Source organism: Hydra vulgaris, chromosome 11 (assembly GCF_038396675.1).
Source record: "Hydra vulgaris chromosome 11, alternate assembly HydraT2T_AEP".
Taxonomy (NCBI): domain Eukaryota; kingdom Metazoa; phylum Cnidaria; class Hydrozoa; order Anthoathecata; family Hydridae; genus Hydra; species Hydra vulgaris.
In genome coordinates this window covers 26,667,667-26,687,799 of record NC_088930.1, presented here as the reverse complement: position 1 = coordinate 26,687,799, position 20,133 = coordinate 26,667,667, and the positions used below count along the sequence as shown (strand labels likewise).

Genomic DNA, 20,133 nt, shown 5'->3' with positions numbered 1-20,133 from the left:
GTTTTTCGTAGTTTACTGTGTTTCTCAGTATTTACCTATTCTTAGCATTTACTTATATCTGTTATTATCTCACAGAGGTACTCGATAACAATTTAAGTAATAAAGCTGAAGGATGCCCAATTACCTTTCACAACTATGATGACACTTTACAAATTTCTGCGGATTGTGAAGAAGGAGCTTCGTTTTCTCAACTCATGAATGAAAACGAATCAGGTTAATTTTTTCATTTTTAGTTAAAAAAAAGAGTTTTTAAACTAGTTAAGCAAATACTTTTTACATTAAGAACTTGGTAGGTTTGGAACTAGGTAATCTTTCATTTTACAAGCTTTATTTAAAAAACATCTCTGCAAGTTTTACAAAAAAGCTTTTTTTTTTAAAATTTTAAAACGAACAAAAACGTATATTATATTGCAGGATATATTTGTTTATTAACAGAAATTTTTATTTTTTTATTTGTTTTTTATTTTTCATATTTATTGTTTAGATAATTCTAAAGTTGGAAGACTGTTTCCGTTGCTTCTTGGACTAAACTTAAAACAACTGACACAAGGAATATTTCAAGACGGAAATATGCTATTTACAGACATATATGTAAATACGCATTTGTTTAAGTTTACTGGATCATTGATGAATACTCTCCATTTTGCTGATGGAAGTTTGTCTGTTTCAGATGTAAAAATTAAAAAGCTAGAACTTGAAATAGGTAGTTTGATAACTTTTTGTTGTTTATTATTTGTTATATTGTGAAAATTTTTTTGTTTTTTGGGTGCGCTAGGAAAATAGAACATTTTCTTTGACTTAATAAAGGTTTGGAGGTTAGAAGTTTTAATTTTTTGCAAGTTTGACTTTAATACAATAGTTACAACTTTCATATTTATAAAATATACAACTGGCCGGGATAAGATAATTGTCTCAACACCAAGCCTCTTAATTTATTAGGTAATATATTATATTCAGCATAAGTGTGGCCGGCGCCAGAGTTTTTGGCGCCCAAGGCGAATCTGACATACTGCGCCCCCACCCCCTCCACCTCTCTCCTTCAACTTACTTTTATTTGTATTTACATTCAGATGAATAAATGCATAATCATAAATAAACGTATATTCGTGTAACTCTATAATGTATTAATAAATAATTTCAAAACTTCACTTTCTGTGCTTTTGTTTTTGCAAATGAAGAAACAAGTTCCGTCAGTTCAATGTTTCCAGCAATATCATGTTCTCTTGAAAGAGTAGCTAATCCAGCGAGTCTTTCTTGCCGCATAGACGTTCTCAAAAATGTTTTTATCAGTTTGAGTTTTGAGAAGCTTTGCTCACCGCTTGCTACGGAAACTAGAAGTGTCAAGAAGGTTTATAAAGCTATAACAGTGTTGGGGACACAATCTGTTTGATTATTTTTTAATATAAAATTTAGGAAATATAGTGGCAATTGATTTCGGTTCACTACATAGATCAACCGCATGGATATCTTTGGAATCTCCATATTGCAAAGCTTTCTCAAGATTCAAGCAATGTTCCATAACATCTTTGCTAATTACACTCTGTAAACAGTAAACATTATAGAGAAAACCAAACAATGTACTTATTGTTTACATAAGAGTAAATTTTTCTTCAACCAATTGTATTGCTGTGTCAAGAATAACAAAGTTAAAGTTTACTTTGAATTTTTCTACCTACTTAAAACTAGAAATAGCGTTTGCTATAAACTGCTTCATGATAGTTTTAGTCATACGTGGGTCCAAGTGGGTCCAAAAGTGGGTCAAATAAAGCTAAAAATTTCACAAATTTCAGAAAGTTTCCGTTACCAGCAATATTCAGTTTCTCATGTGTTCCACGAAAAGCAAGATTTTGTATACCAAGAACTCTATCTACCGCTTCAAAATTTGCTGCCAATACTGTTCTTCTTCTTTAACAAGACGCAAATGATCGGCATCAACTGTTTTATTGTTTCGCAGTCGCAGTTCGAATTCATTCCATAACTAAAAATTCGCTAGATGTTCACTGCTTTTCTCATTCCATGACAGAATTGTGGACATGTTATTCCAATCATGTAAACTATTGGAAGAAAGAGATGACGCACATGTTGTGCTATTACTTACAGAATACTGCAGCTAATGTCTGCGAACTTCATCTCAATTGACAAGCCGGCGGTTGTAATGGTTTTTTGAAAATTTTCTTTGCATACTGTCCTTGGGAAAGTCAAACTGATTGACTTGTTTTGGTCCATGTTTGATCAAAAGTTGTCGCATTTAATCATCAAATACGATTCAAGTAGCTGGATCGCTATAGTTAGCATATAGACTAGAGAATTTATCAATTTTACGCGCTTCAGATTCTTTGTGTGTTACGTTTATTACATTATGTAACTCAAACTTTTCTGATACTGTCATCTCATCGGCTTCCTTGGCTGCTTCAATTTGATTGTTTAACTCATCTATGCCATTTTCATTTCTCTGCGGCGAACATAGATGCTTTAACAGCGAACCAACCTGTTTTATTACAAACGCTTTGTTCGCAGTCCGTAGTTTACAAAATTGCGCACCTAGCAATTGTTTTCTGTCTGTCATCTTGGATTGAAATAACGAAGGAAACCGCTAAAAATAATAAAAATGATCACCTCTTTAATATCTTTGAATTAAAATATTATTAAGCTCCATAAATATAAATAATAACACTCTATTAGTATAAAAACACAATATAAATCAGTTAATTTGTTACTATACTACTTCGTAATTGCTATCATAGAATATTTAATTAAAATTCTTAATATTTCTGAATTAACACGCCAGTAAAAACAATTTTCACAATAAAGTTAAACGTGCTAAAATTTTCTTTAAATGAGTAAGGAAAACTTTGCACTGTATTAATTATTACAAAATTTCATTCTGCATAAAAGTTATAAAAAAATCACGTCAAATAAAACAAAAGTATCAAAAGTATTTTTTTGTTCCATTTGACGCGATTTGACTTTTGTTTTATTTGACTATTTTGTTTAACTCTTTCAAATCTCATAAATTTAATCCAAAAGAGACTTAAAAAAGATTTTGACAATGGTTTCGATATATTCATTTTTTATGCAGCTAGTTTTTGTGCCGCCCCAGAAAACTTACCGCCCCAGGCGGCCGCCTAGTTCGCCTAGTGGTTAAACCGGCCCTGGCCATGGTATAAGCTATTAAAAAATATGATTAATATTTTGAAGAATCATAGTAAGCCAATTTGACGTCTGCCAAAACATTTTTATTTTAAATTAGAAAAAGTTCAAGCTAAAACATCTTAAGGTGTTAGATAGTCAACTAAAGACTATGGGTTAATTAGCTAGGATTAAAATTTATTAAAAGTTTAAAATTTTAATTTTAAACTTATAGTCAAAGCATTCATGATAAAGCAATGGCTAAAACCCAGACTTCAGAGTCAAAAATTTAGAGGTTTCGAAAAATAAAGTTTTGATGCCCGTTTTGGCCATAAAAGCAATATTGGTAAAAAATAAAAGGCTGGAACTTTAACACCTTAACACCTAACTTAATTAACACCTTTTTTTTTTAAAAAAAAAAAAAAACTTTAAGTAATTCTAAATGTTAATATTAAACATAGTAGGACTTTAAATAATAAAAATATAAACTATTATTTATATGTTTAAGATTTGAACAGTTTAAATTAATATTTGTCACAATTAAAACTAGAAAAAAAAAAAAAAGATTTGTATTCAAAGTTACCCCGCTATTCAAAGTTACTCCGCTATTCAATGTTACCCTGCTATTCAAAGTTACTCCTGTTTACGGTACGTTAACGCGCAATGAACTAATGGACCGTTCCCTCTATAGAAAAAAACCGCAATGCATTTTAGTCTTTGTATTCACCGAAAATAAACAAATCTGTGTTAAAGCCTTTTAAAATAAACAGTCAAGTAATTTAATTTAAAAAGACTTTTCAAAATGATTTCAAATGATACAATATCTTGTGATAAACTATTAACTCATTCTATTAAAGAAAATATTACTGTTGAGTCAACAACAACAACAAAATACCGCGGTGCCATAACTTGTTGTGTTCCATTATGCAACAATAATTCGCTCAAAAACAAAAACTTATCGTTTTACATCATCCCAAAAGAAAGTAATTTGAGAAAAAAAATGGCTATCTTTAATTAGTAGGAAAAACTTTGTTCCTTCTACTTCTCATCGGGTTTGTTCAGTCCACTTTACAGGAGGAAAAAAGACTTATATGAACAACTGTCCATCTTTACTGTCAAAACAAGTTAAAGACAACATAAAAAAACCAAGAATCACAGTAAATAGTTCTATTGGATATAAAAGAAAAATAGACGAAATTGAAAACGAAAAAAATGATGTTAATTTTTCATTTGAAGTAACCGAGCCTGAAAAGTTAAAAAAAGAAATTATTATCCTAAAGGACAAACTGAACATTATAAAAACTAAAAAGAAAGAAATGAAAAATATTATTATGAACCAAAATCACACTATCAATCAATTAAAATTTACAGTTGACAGATTTAAACATAATCAAGCCCACTTTAAATTTTATATTGGCTTTGAATCATACAATCTATTTAAAGTTTTACTAGAATATTTAGAACCTGCTGCAAGCAAACTTATATATTGGGGGTCAAATACAAACATTGAAAAAACAACAGACTTTAATTACAATAAAAAGGGAAGAGGACGCATAATGAGTTCCGAGTCTGAATTGTTTTTAGTTTTAACAAGATTTCGACTTGGCCTTTTGGTTGAAGACATGGCACTGCGCTTTGACATATCCTCTAGTCATGTTAGTAGAATCATAGTGACATGGACTGATGTTTTGCATTCTCAAATGCGTATACTACCAAATTGGACAACAAAACAAACTGTAAAAGGAACAATGCCAAAATGTTTTAAAGAAAAATATGAATCAACAAGGGTAATCTTAGACTGCACTGAACTGTTTATCGAAATGCCTACATCTTTTCGAAGCCAGTTTGCAACTTTTTCTAATTATAAACATAAAAATACAGCAAAAGGATTAATTGGAATAGCACCAAATGGAGCCATAACTTTTGTTTCTGATTTATACTGTGGTCGTTTTTCGGACAAACAAATTACTAAAGATTGTGGCATATACAACCTGCTTGAACCAGGAGACAGTGTAATGGGAGATAGAGGTTTTGATATTGCTGATGATTTACCGGAAAACGTTTCATTAAATATACCACCATTTCTAAATGGAAAAGCTCAACTCAGTCTAGAAGATGAGAATGAAACTAGAAAAATTGCTGCTGTTCGTATTCATGTAGAAAGAGCAATACAGCGAATAAAAAATTATCACATTTTACAAACACCATTTAAATTGTCTATGGCACCAGAAATTAATAAAACTTGGATAGTTTGTTGTTATTTAGCAAACTTTTTGCCACAACTTGTTTCCGATAAATAAAATGTTTGTAAAAAATAGAAAAACAGTTAATCTAAACTGCAAATATATTTTCTTGCATAAACTTAAAGTAAAATTTAGTTAATTTTGGTAAAGAAGTTTTTTCCCATTGCTTTTTAAGAAATTTAATACTCTCGATAAAAACATCTTTTTCAGTATAAACTATAAAATCTAGTTCTGTGACCTCTAATAATGCCATAACACCTTGACATTGATAAAAATGATTTTGTTTAAGCATTGTTTTACCATCAACAACAGAAAGAAAAAATGTTTTATCTAGGCAAGCTTCAGCTATAGTTAAATCTTTTTTTGAATAAGGACATTTGATTTCAACAGCCCTTATTTTTTCATTTACAAATACAATTCCATCAGGGCTTGTACCGAGTCAAGGCCATTTTGGGTTTATGATAAATCCACATCTCGTTACTGGTACGTTTTTTATATTTTCATACTTTTTTATTGCAGTGTTTTCATTTATTGTACCCCAATTACAAGCTTTGTTGCAAGAGCTTTTTTTATTGTTTTTCAAAATTCTATTCAAAATAGAGGCAGGAAATATACTTTTTGTCTATTAATAACAAAACCAAAGTTTGAAGATGTCAAGCGTTTTTTTCTTTCTTCAAGCCATAAACTTGTAGATTGTGATAAAGTAGCTTTTTCCAAAGTCTTTATTTTCTCTTTTGATAGAACTAAATATTTTGAAATAAACATCAATCGAGTTTCATCAAATTCAAATGAATCACTGAATTCTACTTCAAATCCATTAATTATGTTATCAACAAGATTAAACATGACATCAGAATTTAAATAGAGTTCTTTTACATTTAGCTGATATTCAGATATTGATGTTTCATAGTAAAACGTGGAATGATAATTGTTTCCTTTTAAAAGATTTGCAAATGCTATTCCTTCTCCAAGATTATATAAACTATCAGACAGTTTTTTAATTTTTTCATCGCTTGGATTATGTGCAAAAGTTGGGGTTGCACAAAAGTTTCTATTTCCTGATACAAAAGGACGCTTTCGTGAGTTGTTTAAATCCTTTTCTAAATCACTCTTTTCAAAGGAAACTTTAGAAAGCTTAATTGGTTCTGAATTTTTTCCTTCAGCAGGAACATGCCATTGTTGTAATACTTTTGTGCATGTTTTATCGAATGGTACAGAGTTTAAATTAATTGCTTATATTCATTTAACTGAAATAATACTGCAGCAACATGCTTGCAACATCCTCCCATACCAGCTTTACAATTACATTTAGCATACAAAATATCTCCTTCTTATTGACAAAAATGTACATAAATAAGGTAATAATTTTTTTTCATTGAAGCTGAAACGTTAGCTCTAACAAGAAAAGAATTTATTTCAATCTTGACATTAGGTTTTACAACTAAATTTTTAACGAAGTTCTCCTTAAATAGTTGATACCCAGAGATTTTATGCTTTGAAGCACCTCTAGCTCCGAAGTCAGTCGAACTATCGTCTATAATTAAATATTTGTGTATTTTTTCTTGGCTTATATTAGGTAGTAAGGAAAGACATCTTGACCAAGAGCTTATTTGTTCTTGTACAACTTCTTCAGCATCTATTTGGTTAAACTGACTAGATATTTCTCGAAATACTGGTTGAGTAGCGATTGAAATGTTTTTAAAAAAACATGGATCAATATCAATAGTATTTGAATCATTTTCCAAACTAGTTTCATAGCTATCAACTTTTTTTATTGCTGACATCGTAATATGTTTTGATAATTTGTTTATTTTCGGTGAATACAAAGACCAAAATGCACCGCGGTTTTTTTCTATAGAGGGAACGGTCCATTGTTAATTAATTAATGCGTATTAATGCGTTAGTTTATCAAGCCCTAATATAAATACATACATACATACATACATACATACATACATACATACATACATACATACATACATACATACATACATACATACATACATACATACATACATACATACATACATACATACATACATACATACATACGTACATACATACGTACATACATACGTACATACATACGTACATACATACGTACTTACATACGTACATACATACGTACATACATACATACATACATACATACATACATACATACATACATACATACATACATACATACATACATACATACATACATACATACATACATACAACATACATACATACATACATATATATATATATATATATATATATATATATATATATATATATATATATATATATATATATATATATATATATATATATATATATATATATATATATATATATATATATATATATATATATATATAAAGATAATCTGTCTGTTAAAATGTTTAAATCTACCAGTTCACACACTTCAACATTATAAAAGCATCTCATGGTGACGTCAAAGTTGTTAGATTTCATGGTTAAAGAATATTAAAGATTTTCTTCAGTGATTGATTATGCTAATACCTCGCATTTAGCATTGTTTAGTTTAACCTTTGTGATGGTTAGGAAAATTTCATTAATGTCAAGTTACATAAGAAAAATACACTGCGTTATTTTTCGTTCATGTTTATAAACCATTTGATTGCTACTTTATCTGTGTTTTTCCATTGGTTTAATTTTAATTTTATTGTTAATTTTGTCTAAACATGTTTTGCTAAAAATGCCAAGTTCACTTCTTTCAAGATTTAATAAGCGACACGGTTTTTGATTTTGGAAAAATGCTTTTGTTATCTTTAACCTAAGAACTAACTTGGCGGTCATGTTGATATGTTTGATTATGTTAAACTTAGTTACTATGCTTTTTGCTTTAAGGTTTATAAATTTTTCAAGTTTTTTTGGGATCTTTTTGTATGTTTTTGTAATGTTTTCTTTAAGTAGTTTGGTATGATTTTCGGGGGTCAGTTGGTAAATGTTGTTAGTTTTGTCAGAAAATATAAGGATGTTGGGGTTTGATTTAATTTGACACATTGTTTTTTAGCTTGTTATGGAATGGTCTCAAAGTTTTCTAGTTTTTTTTTTTTCTTTCATAGAGGTGGTGTTTTTTTGAAAGGTTTCTTACATAGTTCCTACATAGAGGTGGAGTTTTCTTGAAAGTACGTGTAATAACAAAATCAATACACATATTTATACTTTAATACACTTAGCTTTAAATTATTTTTATGGCCAGAGTGACATTAAACCACGGACAAATGGGGAATCAGTTCAATGATTTTGGCTGCTGCTAAATTTAAATATTATTAGTCCAATAAAATGTTTAACGTTTAACATCGTTTTTATGAAGTTTCTAGGCTTATTTTGAACGCGTTTCTTTAACTAGTAATTTAATTGGCTAAAAAAGAATCTTATAGTGCGTAATTGGTTATATACCGGGTGCGGAAAATGTTCCCGTACAAAAATATAAACAGCAAAAGTTCCTGTACAAGACGAGAAACAAATTACATTTATTTAAAAAAAAAAAAATACTAAATAATACTAAAAGAATAAGAAGGAATACAAGAGAATACTAAAAACGCACTATATATTGAACGAAAACACCGTACAGATAATTTTTTTAAATTATACTTTTGTACGGGAACTTTCTCCGCACTCTGTATTTGATTTGATATCGCAAAATTCAGGTAATATATTTAATTTAAAATTATTATTTTAATTGTTTAAATTGTTTTTTTCTTTTCCGACATTTGATTTTATATCACTAAAGTTAGCTTAATATATTTTAATTAAATTTATTCAAGTATTGAACATTATATCTTATATAAAGGGCTACATGCCTATGTAGTAGCTATATTGCGGGCCAAGGGCTATATGAATCTAAATAAAACATAAATAAAATCTGATACAGTCACATGAACTGGAATTTCATTATACCCAAACATGTTTTAAACGCAATATCTAACTTGTTTACAACAACTTTCCATTATATGTTGGCAACAACAACATTCCATTTGGTAGGTAAATTATTTTTTTTGCCAGCAACTTTTGGCAAATACTGCCTGTTGCAAAATACTGCCTGTTGCAAAAAGAGGGCTGATGTTGTAGAAGCATTTATAATATGTTTATTAAATAGGAAATAGTTACAGAAGTTTGCTTTAACTGAAAAATAAAAGTACATGATGGGTAAGGAGAATTTTCCCAATGGATATCAAAACACGGTAGTAGAACAATACCTGTCAAAAAGGAATATTCTTTTAAAGAGTGTATTGAAACATCACATCAGAGCATTGTTAGAGAAAACGGCTTAATTTTTGAGAAAATTTTTTATGAGATGTTTGCAGATGATGAGTAAGATGATCACGCCAAACGAGTTATTTTAACACTCACTGATATTGATTCAGTGTTAATAAACAAGTGCTCAAACGTTTACCGGGAGGTCAATGCTTTTTTAAGTGCTGATTAAATCAAGATCTAAGACCTCAATGAAAAAAATAACTTACCAATTCATTTTTTGAACAACTAATTTCTACATGTATGCCTTTTCATTGTTTAAAATTTAGAATTGGTTGTGTAATTATGTTATTTAAAAGTTTATTAAAACCTGGCCATGCAATGGTACTCGAATGAAAGTTTGGTGTCTTCAAAATAATTTTATTGATGCTGTGGTTTTAACAGTTATTTCTGGTGATAAACGAGTATTTGTTTATCGAGTTTAGTTGGCTTTATTTAGAATTTATAGAACTTATTAATTAGAATTTTATTTTTGTTCTGAAAAGTTGTCAGTTTCATGTTCGATTGGCATATACAAAGAGAATCAATAAAACTCAAAAAAAAGGTCAAACGTTTGATCAAGTTAGTGTATATAAAAACCGTGTTATTCTCATCGTCAACAATATAATGCGTGTTTAAGAGCATTTAAAAGATTGTTTTCCAATATTAATAAACATCCTATTCAAGGGCGAAAAATGTTGCACAAATAATGCTATTTATTTTTTAATATTCTTAAATTATTGTCTTTGGATTTTTCATTTTTAAAACTCATAGTTCGCGAGCACAAGTTATATTTTTGTTGGCTTTAGTTATTAATTGTACTTTTTATTCATCATTTATACTTTTTATTTATTTGAACATTATTTTATTACATTATTTAATCCAATTAGTAAGAAACTCATAAATTGCATGATTTTTAGAAGTACTGTACTTATTTTATGTTTAATTTTTGAAACAATATTATAATATTGTTTCAAATATTGAACATAACGTTCCAAAAGTTGGGTTTACGAAATGACATATTTTTTGAATAATTTAATAAATGATATACAAACTCTTTTTTATTTTCATATATACCTAATTTATTAATGATTATTGTTATACCATTTAACGGGTGATGCGGAAGTTATCGGACAATTCCTAATTTCATTATTTGAGCATAATAATCAGTTTTTGTGGTAAAATGAGGTTAAATGCAGCTGAACGAGAATCTTTTCGAAAGCGACTAAAAATGTTTTTTGTAAATAAACCTAATATGAAAAAAAAATAAATCATAAATCATTTTGAAAAGGAAGGATTTGCTCGAAGTACAATATATGATAACCTAAGAAGACTTGAAACTGTTCAATCGTTTTCTGATAGAAAGTACTCTGGTTGTCCGACATCCTGGACTAGAGAAAAGAAAGCCGAATTAACGAGAACTGTCAAAAGTCGAAAAGGGGTCAGTCAGAGAAAAATAGGTATTAAATTCAGTGTAAATCAATCGACAATTGGTCGTCAGTTAAAATAAATGAGTATTAAATATGAAAAACGTGAAAAGACTCCAAAATACACTATAGAACAACAAATAAAGGCAAAGAAAAGAAGCAGGAAACTAGTTAACCAACTCTATAACACAAAATCGCTTTAGTCATCGATGACGAAAAATACTTTTGTTTTGCAGGGGACAACATGTCTGGAAATTCTGGATACTACACAAACAACAAAAAGACATGCCCAGAAAGTGTTCGTTTTATAGGAAAAGATAAATTTCCAAAAAAAATTATTAATGTGGATAGCCATATCTGACCGTGGTATCTCCGAGCCATTGTTTTGCACTTCCAAGGCTGTAGCGATCAATTCATCAACCTATATTAATGAATGTTTAGAAAAATGACTTCTTCCATTTATTCACAAGTATCATGGAGACTTTAACTATTTATTTTGGCCAGATTTAGTAAGTTCTCATTATTCTAAAGATTCTCTAAATTGGATGGACCAATATGTCTATTACGTTGATAAAGAATCCAATCCCCCAAATGTGCCTCAAGCACGATCAATTGAAAATTTTTGGGGTACATTCGGCACAGAAGGTTTACGAGAGAGATTGGCAAGCTTCAACAGAGCAAGTTTTGATTGATGGCATTAAACTAAAACTACAAGAAATTGATTTAAACTTTTTACAGTCGCATATGAAAGGCGTCAGAGCAAAATTGAGATCAATTGCAGATGGTAAAAAAACCAAATTTTTGTTAACTTTTGCTGTTGTAACTGATTTAAAAAAAGAATGATTTTATAATCTATAACCAATAGTGTAGAGCTAGAGCGCAGCCATGAAACTAGCAAGTGTTGTGACTTGCAGTGCGTGTAGAGAGAGACTTTTAAACTATCTATGTAAGTGATTTACCATGTGTGTAGAGCTTGACTTTTATGCAGGCCGACTATTTTTTACAACTAAAATTCAAGATTGCCAACCTTACCAGCCAAGCAGTGTATTGAGTAGAGATGTAACAACATTTAGTCCCAGGAGGTTTTACTGTTATGTATCTACGTTCTGTTGTCCAGCCTCTCATAATTTAAAAAAAAAAACATATTTCTGGTAATATTTAAAGTAATGTAATGTGAACTTACTAGAATCTTATGCTAAGTGCTATTTCTTTGCGTAATTGTAGTGATGTTTATGTTGTAATATTTTGTGTTGATAGACAGCTTGGTTTACCTTTCTCTTGGTGTCTATTGTTAAGAATGGTTATTTTAATTACTCTACTAAATTTCTATTAACCATAAAAGGCAAGACAACATTTGGTATTACCATAATAAAATTTCTTTAAATAACTAAATCTTTAGTGTTGTCAATAATTTTGCTCTTTGAATAAGATTTTATAGTTGATTTCATATTAAAGACTGACCCCATTGCAAAAATGATATTATAATAAAGTAATTGTTTTCAATGCCATCATATTATTATTTTGATACATGTTTAATCATCGTTCCTATCCGTAAAAATTTTATAAACATTTTAAGCAATTATAAAAAGGTTTTCTTTACAATAAGGTGTGCTCATGTTTAAAATAATCTGGTTCCCTCGTTCTGCAGATGCCAACAGTTTTAATTGATTTTGAAAAGTACCTTCATAGTAGAAATTGGGATACTTCAAAATTAATTGTTTACTAAGATGAAGAAATGTTGTGTTTTAGTTGTAATTTTTTTTTTATCTGAAATTTGTTACAAAAATAAATATATTTTATTTTTGTTACATATTTAACTTTATCTAATTTATATATTTTAAATAAATTAGTTTGAAAGGTGTATAAATTTAAGATTTACTGTTTTTATAGGTTCTTTAAAAAGTTTTCCGTAAACACAGGTTTAAGTATATACTATTTGAGATATATCTGTTTTTAATAAACTAATTAGCTCAACGCAAAATTAAAACGAATGCAAGGCAAAATATAATACGGATGTTTTACGCTAAATATTTTTCGTATTTTCAAAATGTAATCCGGACATCACTAACAGTATTTTTTTTATGCTATTAAATTTTGCTGCCATATAAAATAAAGACGGCTTCAGTAAAAGAAAAGAGTTTCAAAGCCTAAAGTTATAGATGCAATAAATAGACAATGAAACTAAAGCTTCAATATTATAACAGCCAAAATACTCAATTAAGCCAACTTTTAATATATATTTACTTTATTATATAACAAAGTGGATATATTAAAAGTTGACTTAATTGAATATTTTGGCATAGCATATTTATGCTATGAGCATATAACATGCAAGCAATGCAAGAGGATATGGTAAATAAAGATTACTATTGAGGCAGAGATCATTACTTTCTACTATTTTCTCTAACTTATTGAAATAAAAATAAAAAATAATTGGGAGGTGCGCATGAGACTTTTCATGACTCGTATTAGGGGTCTGGACTTTCTAGTGATTATGATTAACTAACAGCAATTAACTGTAGCTAGTTAATTATAGTAAATTTCTATTTAGGTGAAAAAGATTTTTGCAACATTGTAATTGATATGAGCGGAAAAATTGAACTGAATGGTCAACCATTTGAGATTTCTTTAACAAAAACGATTCTAAAATGGTATTAAACCTATTATGTTATAAAGCACTAAGTTTCTTATTAGTAGTTTGCTATTTATTCCTTCTAATATTTTTTTCTATAGATAGTTTACTATTTAATTTTAAATATTTTTCAGTTTTTATGATGTAAAAATTGCAGAACTAGGAACTATGACAATCGAAGAGTTGGTCTCAACTTTTAAAACAAGTTTAGAAAACATCCAAGAACTTAAAGAAATAAAAAAAAATGAACTAAAATTGTTGACTCTTCTAAATCCAACAATTATTGGTGAAGTTGCTGCTGATGGACATATGCAACTTTTAGTTAACGCAGAAGTGAATGATAACAACCTCTCGTTAACGCAAGTCAGCGTCATTGTGATCATTGACAAAAAGAAAGGAGAAAATACAAAATTGGCAATCGTTTTTAACATTAATAAAGGTTACATTTATAAAGTTTTATTAAAAAAATTACATTTTTATATAATTCATTAAAAACTTTTATTTAACTTTTTATTTTATTTTAAAGATCTTTATTTTATAAAAAAAAAGAATGCGGAACTTGCAGAAAACCACTATCTAGGTCTTCTGCTATAACCGAAAAATAAATTCACAAATATAATTAATGACAATTCACCTCTTATTATCATTTAAATATGGTTTATTAAATAAATTTTAAAGATTAAACTAAATAATAAATTCGGGCATAGAGGATAATTTGAATAATATTAAAGTATCAAATAAATGCAGCTAGATCTAAATTTTGTACAAGTTTATGATTTCTTTAACAACAAATAAATGCAGCTCTAAATTTTGTACAAGTTTTTGATTTCTTTAAAAACTAGTAAAGTTTAATTTTTTTTTTTTAATAATTGTATAGCAAAATTTTATCAAGTTTGTTTGTAAAATTTAAATTAATAATTAAATTATCTTGATTTAAATATTATTTATTTATATGAAGGGTGCGAGAGGGAAAACCAGCGATGTCATAACTTTTCATTTCGAGAAAAAATAATTAAATTTTAAGACTTACACAACTAGCTATGTATAGAGGTTTTTTGAGTGTGTATGAGAGGTTTGATGAGTGTTTTGAAATTTAATGTTTTAATTCAATTCAAAAAAAATACTAACCCGAACATACTAACATACTAAAAAAACATACTAACCTGAGTTAGTATGACTAATTTAATCTATTTGTTTATTATTCAAAATTTTATTCATACTTTTAAATTTGTAAGTATAATAATAGAATTGAAGAATATTTATAAAGATTTTCCGGGACATCCCAAGAAGTTTTTAAAAGTTTGCAAAAAATTTCTAACATAAAGACCTTAAAGCAAATATATTTTATTTAAACTCTGTTTGTAGTTTTATGTGTTATTTATATAATAAAGTAGAGTAGGCTAGAATTTAAAACCAAATAAATGAAGTCAATGAAAATCGATGAACAAAAATGTTTTAAAGTAATAAAAACAACTTTTTGTTGCTGACACTTTGAAATGTTTTAAGTTTATTTATCATTTGTTTACGTATACTCACTTAAAAAAATGCATTTATTCCTTGATTTGCATTGGTTCGTTTTGGTTGCAACCAAAAATTTTGCTTCAAACTACTACCATAATAAACTAAAGCATTTATTACAAAAAATTTTTAGGTAAATTTAGAAAATCTTTTTTTGACGATTATTTTAGTGGTTTACTCTTTTAAACTAATTTTTAATCAAAACAATGGTCTAAATTTTGATTAAAACTACACAACATAACTAATTCAAGTTATTATTCTCAATTCCTTCCTTCAGTGAATTCATATTTAGTAAACTACCACTAACGTCACAGTGCAAACTTTGAAATTAGAAGCGAAAAATACTGCAGCATGCTGTGATAACTACTGCAGCATGCTATAATAACTACTGTAGCATGCTTAAATAAGTCTATAAAGCGAGTGACCTTGAAATTATAAAAGCGCCAAAGTTTAAAACTTTTTTACAGAATTGAAAATGTTGCTTAAGTAACATAAAATAAGATCACTGTCTCCTTAAGAGAAAATGATGCAACTATAATACAAATATATAAAGAATAAACAGACAAGGGCTCAAAGAAGATATGGATGGCAAAATACTAACCTAATATTTTCATAGAGCCCCTACAGATTATAACAATAATAGTAAAATCTGGTAAATAAATCAAGTAGAAAATTTAGCAAAAAAATTGTAAAAAAGAAGATATAATATTTAAAAATAAAAATAGAGAAAAAAAGAAGATATATTAATTAAAAGTAAAAATATCCTAAATTAGACAAAAAAAAAAAAAAAAAAAAAAACATTTAAAAATACATATAGTGAATAAAGAATATATAGTATTTAAAAGTACAAATAGTCGCCAATTGTCAAAAAAAGAAAAAAATTTAATAGAGTATATATATATATATATATATATATATATATATATATATATATATATATATATATAATAAATATATTTACATATATTTGGATACAAATAGTTAAAAAGAAGATATAATATTTATAAATACTAATAGTCACAAAAAGTAATAAAAGAAGATATTTAAAATACAAATTTCCAATTAAATAAATAAAATCATATTCAACAAAAATATAATATATGAAGGTTACATATAATACTTAAAAATACAAACAGTCAAATAAGAAGATATAACGTTTAAAAATTTTTTATAAACAAAAATAAAAATTATTAATATTCCGTAAGATTTAAAACGTAAATTTATTAAATTATAAAGATTTATTACTTATAAAGATTTAAGGAGTTAGATTATTGGTATATTTAAACATAAAGTTTAGGTGTTGGTAAATATTTATCTGATATATTCATCATTTTCATATCCATCATTAAAGGTTTAGGTGGTCCCCCAATTTTTGTTGTATGTAATTCTAAAAGCATATTTTTGTTAATAAAGAATTTTTTTAAATTTTGTTAGTTGACAGCTTGCCCACGTAATATTTGCATAAGTAATCTAGCAATAAATTAAGCAGAAGTATATAAGCTTTAGACTTATAAAGCAAAAGACTTTTTTAGACTTATAAGCAAAGTCTAAAGCTTATAAGCTTTAGACTTTGCGAATTTATGTCAAATTCGATGCATATTACTCATGGTTTTATTAATTTTTGATTCTATATATTTTATATGTGGGAGCCATGATAAATGATCATCGTCAATAACTCCTAAAAACTTTTTAGTGTCTTGGTTTTTAGTTTGTTGATTATTTATAATAAGTTTTGGCAGTTTTAGAGAAAGGTTTTCTTCTTGTTTTTTTATGAAACAAGGTATAATGGGCTTTTTCAACGTTAAGAGAAAGTTTATTTGACCTGAACCAATCATTTACTTTTTCTAACTCAATTGGGTATACTCTTGAAAATGTAAGTATATCAGGAAATATTTCTTGATTTAAATATTGGTTCACTATGTAGAGCAAAGGTTTTGTAATAATTTTTTTGTTAGATGTAATGATAATACTGGGAATATCAAACTCTGAAGATTTTTTTTTTATTAAAGAAAAATACACTGCGTCAAATTCAAGAAAAGTAAATCACTATTATACATTGTTGCATCTATTGATTTTTAAATGTTTTAAATGGCGTAGATGTTGGTATAATTTTATTTGCGAGACTAATCCCAACATTTGTAAAGTGTTTATTAAACTTGTTTGATATTTTATTAGGACAAAATATATCTGATTTATTAATATTAATTCTTTGAGGTAATGCTGAACTTTTTATTATGTCATTAATTAATGACCATGTTTTTTTACATCAAACTTAGAATTGCTAATTTGTTTACTATAATACATTTTTTTTGTTTTTTTAAGATGTTCATAAAAATACTTAGAACTTTTGTATATTTTCCCATTTTCTGTACTTTTATCTTTTAGGAATTTTTTGTATAGTTTTTGTTAATTTTTCTTTTAAAATCACTTTAAAAGTGTTTTATTCATCCAAGGATTATTAAGTACTTTAGTTTAATTTTTATTTTTTCATATGGACAAGCTTTGTCGAATATCGTTAAAAATTAAGTTAAAAAATACTAAAAGCTTTTTTGTATTCTGACAATTATAGACATCATTCCAATTTACTATTTTTAGTTTATTTGATAGTTGTATTAGAAATGGTTACGTTATGTTTTTTAAACTTGTAAACTTTGGCTGAGTATCATTAAAAAATTTTTTAATAGTAATGTAGATCGGGAAATAATCACTTTTATCTGTTTTAAAAATGCCTGACTGAAATGACGTTTCTAAGTAATTGTTTATAGGTATATTACCAATTGCAGTTTTTGAGGTTTTATTCACCCGTGTAGGTTTATTGTTTACTGGCAATTTATTATTTAAATTATCTTTAGGATAGTTAAGAAATTCCTTCAAAGGATCAAAATTTTAAATTTTAAAATCTTCGTTTGCAAAAAATTTTTCGACCATTCTGAAATTAAAAAATAAAAGATAAAACAAGAGCTTATTTAAAAACTCATATAATAATATTACTTATTTTAAATAGTCGGCAAAATTTCAACAACATCTATATTTTTTTGCCTAAATTCGTGTACTATCAATTTATTATATAGAAGTTTTGCATAACAGCTATTTTGTCTATAAGCTTTTGCTTGTGCAAAGAGTTCTTTACAAATTCTCCTAGTTGTTTCACTAAAATCCTCATTAATATATATATATATATATATATATATATATATATATATATATATATATATATATATATATATATATATATATATATATATATATATATATATATATATATATATATATATATATATATATATATATATCTTCAAAGTCATGCAACTTAAGCTCAATTGTACGCTCTCGTTCAGAACCACCATTACCAACTCGATGAGCACGTTCAATCCTAATATCATTTGAAATTCCAAGTTTTTCAACAAAAAGTTTTTTGACTCTTTTTTTAGTGTCTTCCCAATCTTTTTCATTTCTACTTTCAATAAGTCCATCAATACGTAAGTTACTACGTCTATTTCTATCCTCAACATCTACGCTTTTTTATTTGAGTTTAGTTTTATCAGAAATTATTTTTCCTTTTATTTTTTTTACAATAGTTATTTCCTCGCAAAACTTTTGTAATTTTATTATCAACATTCTATACTTTGTCTTTCCAATAAAATTCTCCTTCCTTTAATTTCACAAATTTCCATTTTTATTTTATAAAGACCTTTTTAAAGCGTTTCAATTTTGATATTTGTTATTGATATTAAGCGATAATTGTTTCATTTTGTATGTACATTATTTCTCTCGTCATTGTTATAAATACATATTCTTCGTGTTTATAAATAGATAAAAATATAATTATTTTGTAAATTTATAAAATGTTTAAACACAAACAAAGTACGTCCGATTACCTCCGTGTTTAAGTTGCAAAAAAAAAAAAAAAAATTAAAAAATGGAAATCAACCAGGACGTTTTTCTGGTCGTTTTGCAATAGCAACATTCTTGATTCCAGATTTAAACAAAACATCTCTAGATGCCAAACAGATTTTCAAGTCGCAAAAAACAAGTTACTTTGAAACTAGGCAGTTTGTATTTAAAATAAAATTAAACCACCTCTGTGTTGAAAACTACCCCAGCGTATGGGTCTAAAAAGACGTCTTTTGAACGTTCACAAGACGTCTTTTTAGGATCATGTGTCGGCTGGGACTGTTAAAAACAATTTTTCAATGATACAAAGTATCATTGCACGATTATTAACTATAGAATCCAACTTCCAAATTTGTAATTGACGTTTTAAATAATCCGGTAGGAAATGAGCTAGCAACTAGTAAGCAAATAGCTAGCTTTATAGAAATTTTTTCCTCACATTATTGTTTCATTTCGTCACTTTTGCCGTTAAAAGGTTCAATTTTTACTAATGGATTTAATATATAATTGATTATAACCAAACTTATAGCATTGAATTTTTTTTAAGACACGTCGCTATCTAGATATCACAACATTATAACTATTGATATTAATACGATATATCGTCAGCAACGATAGCTTTAGAACGTAGGTATGTAGCTAACTACAGCATAAGAATAAATGTAGCTAAATGCCTACATATTTAGCTTTCTAAAACATAACCATAAAATTATAGCTAGTTAATACCGCTAGCTAAAAATCTGTGTTTGTACACACTGCTAACTTTTAGAGATTTTATTATTATTTTATTGTTGCTAAGTATAAGATAACGACAAGTATCAAAACCCACATATCGTAGCTATCTACAATACTATGTAGCTATCTACATTAGATGAATCGACTAAAATAATAAAAAAAAGATATAGCCACAATTAAAAAACTAAAATAGTTTGGGTGGTATGAAAAGAAATCTAGTATAATTATGAACAAGTAATATAATGATATAATGCAAATTGTGGTGGCGAAACTGCTGGCTTTCAACTTGTAACGATAAAGACAG

At 27.4% G+C, this 20,133-nt stretch overlaps 1 protein-coding gene across 1 annotated transcript in view; it reads left to right on the top strand.

The window, feature by feature from the left end:
- LOC100210878 (uncharacterized) overlaps window positions 1-20,133 on the top strand; it is a 108,271-nt gene that overhangs the window by 219 nt on the left and 87,919 nt on the right. The window contains exons 2-5 of the mRNA XM_065810615.1: window positions 76-213; window positions 485-703; window positions 13,602-13,701; window positions 13,817-14,121. Of these exons, the coding sequence (XP_065666687.1) occupies window positions 76-213; window positions 485-703; window positions 13,602-13,701; window positions 13,817-14,121 (762 nt within the window). The remainder of the gene's footprint in view (window positions 1-75; window positions 214-484; window positions 704-13,601; window positions 13,702-13,816; window positions 14,122-20,133) is intronic.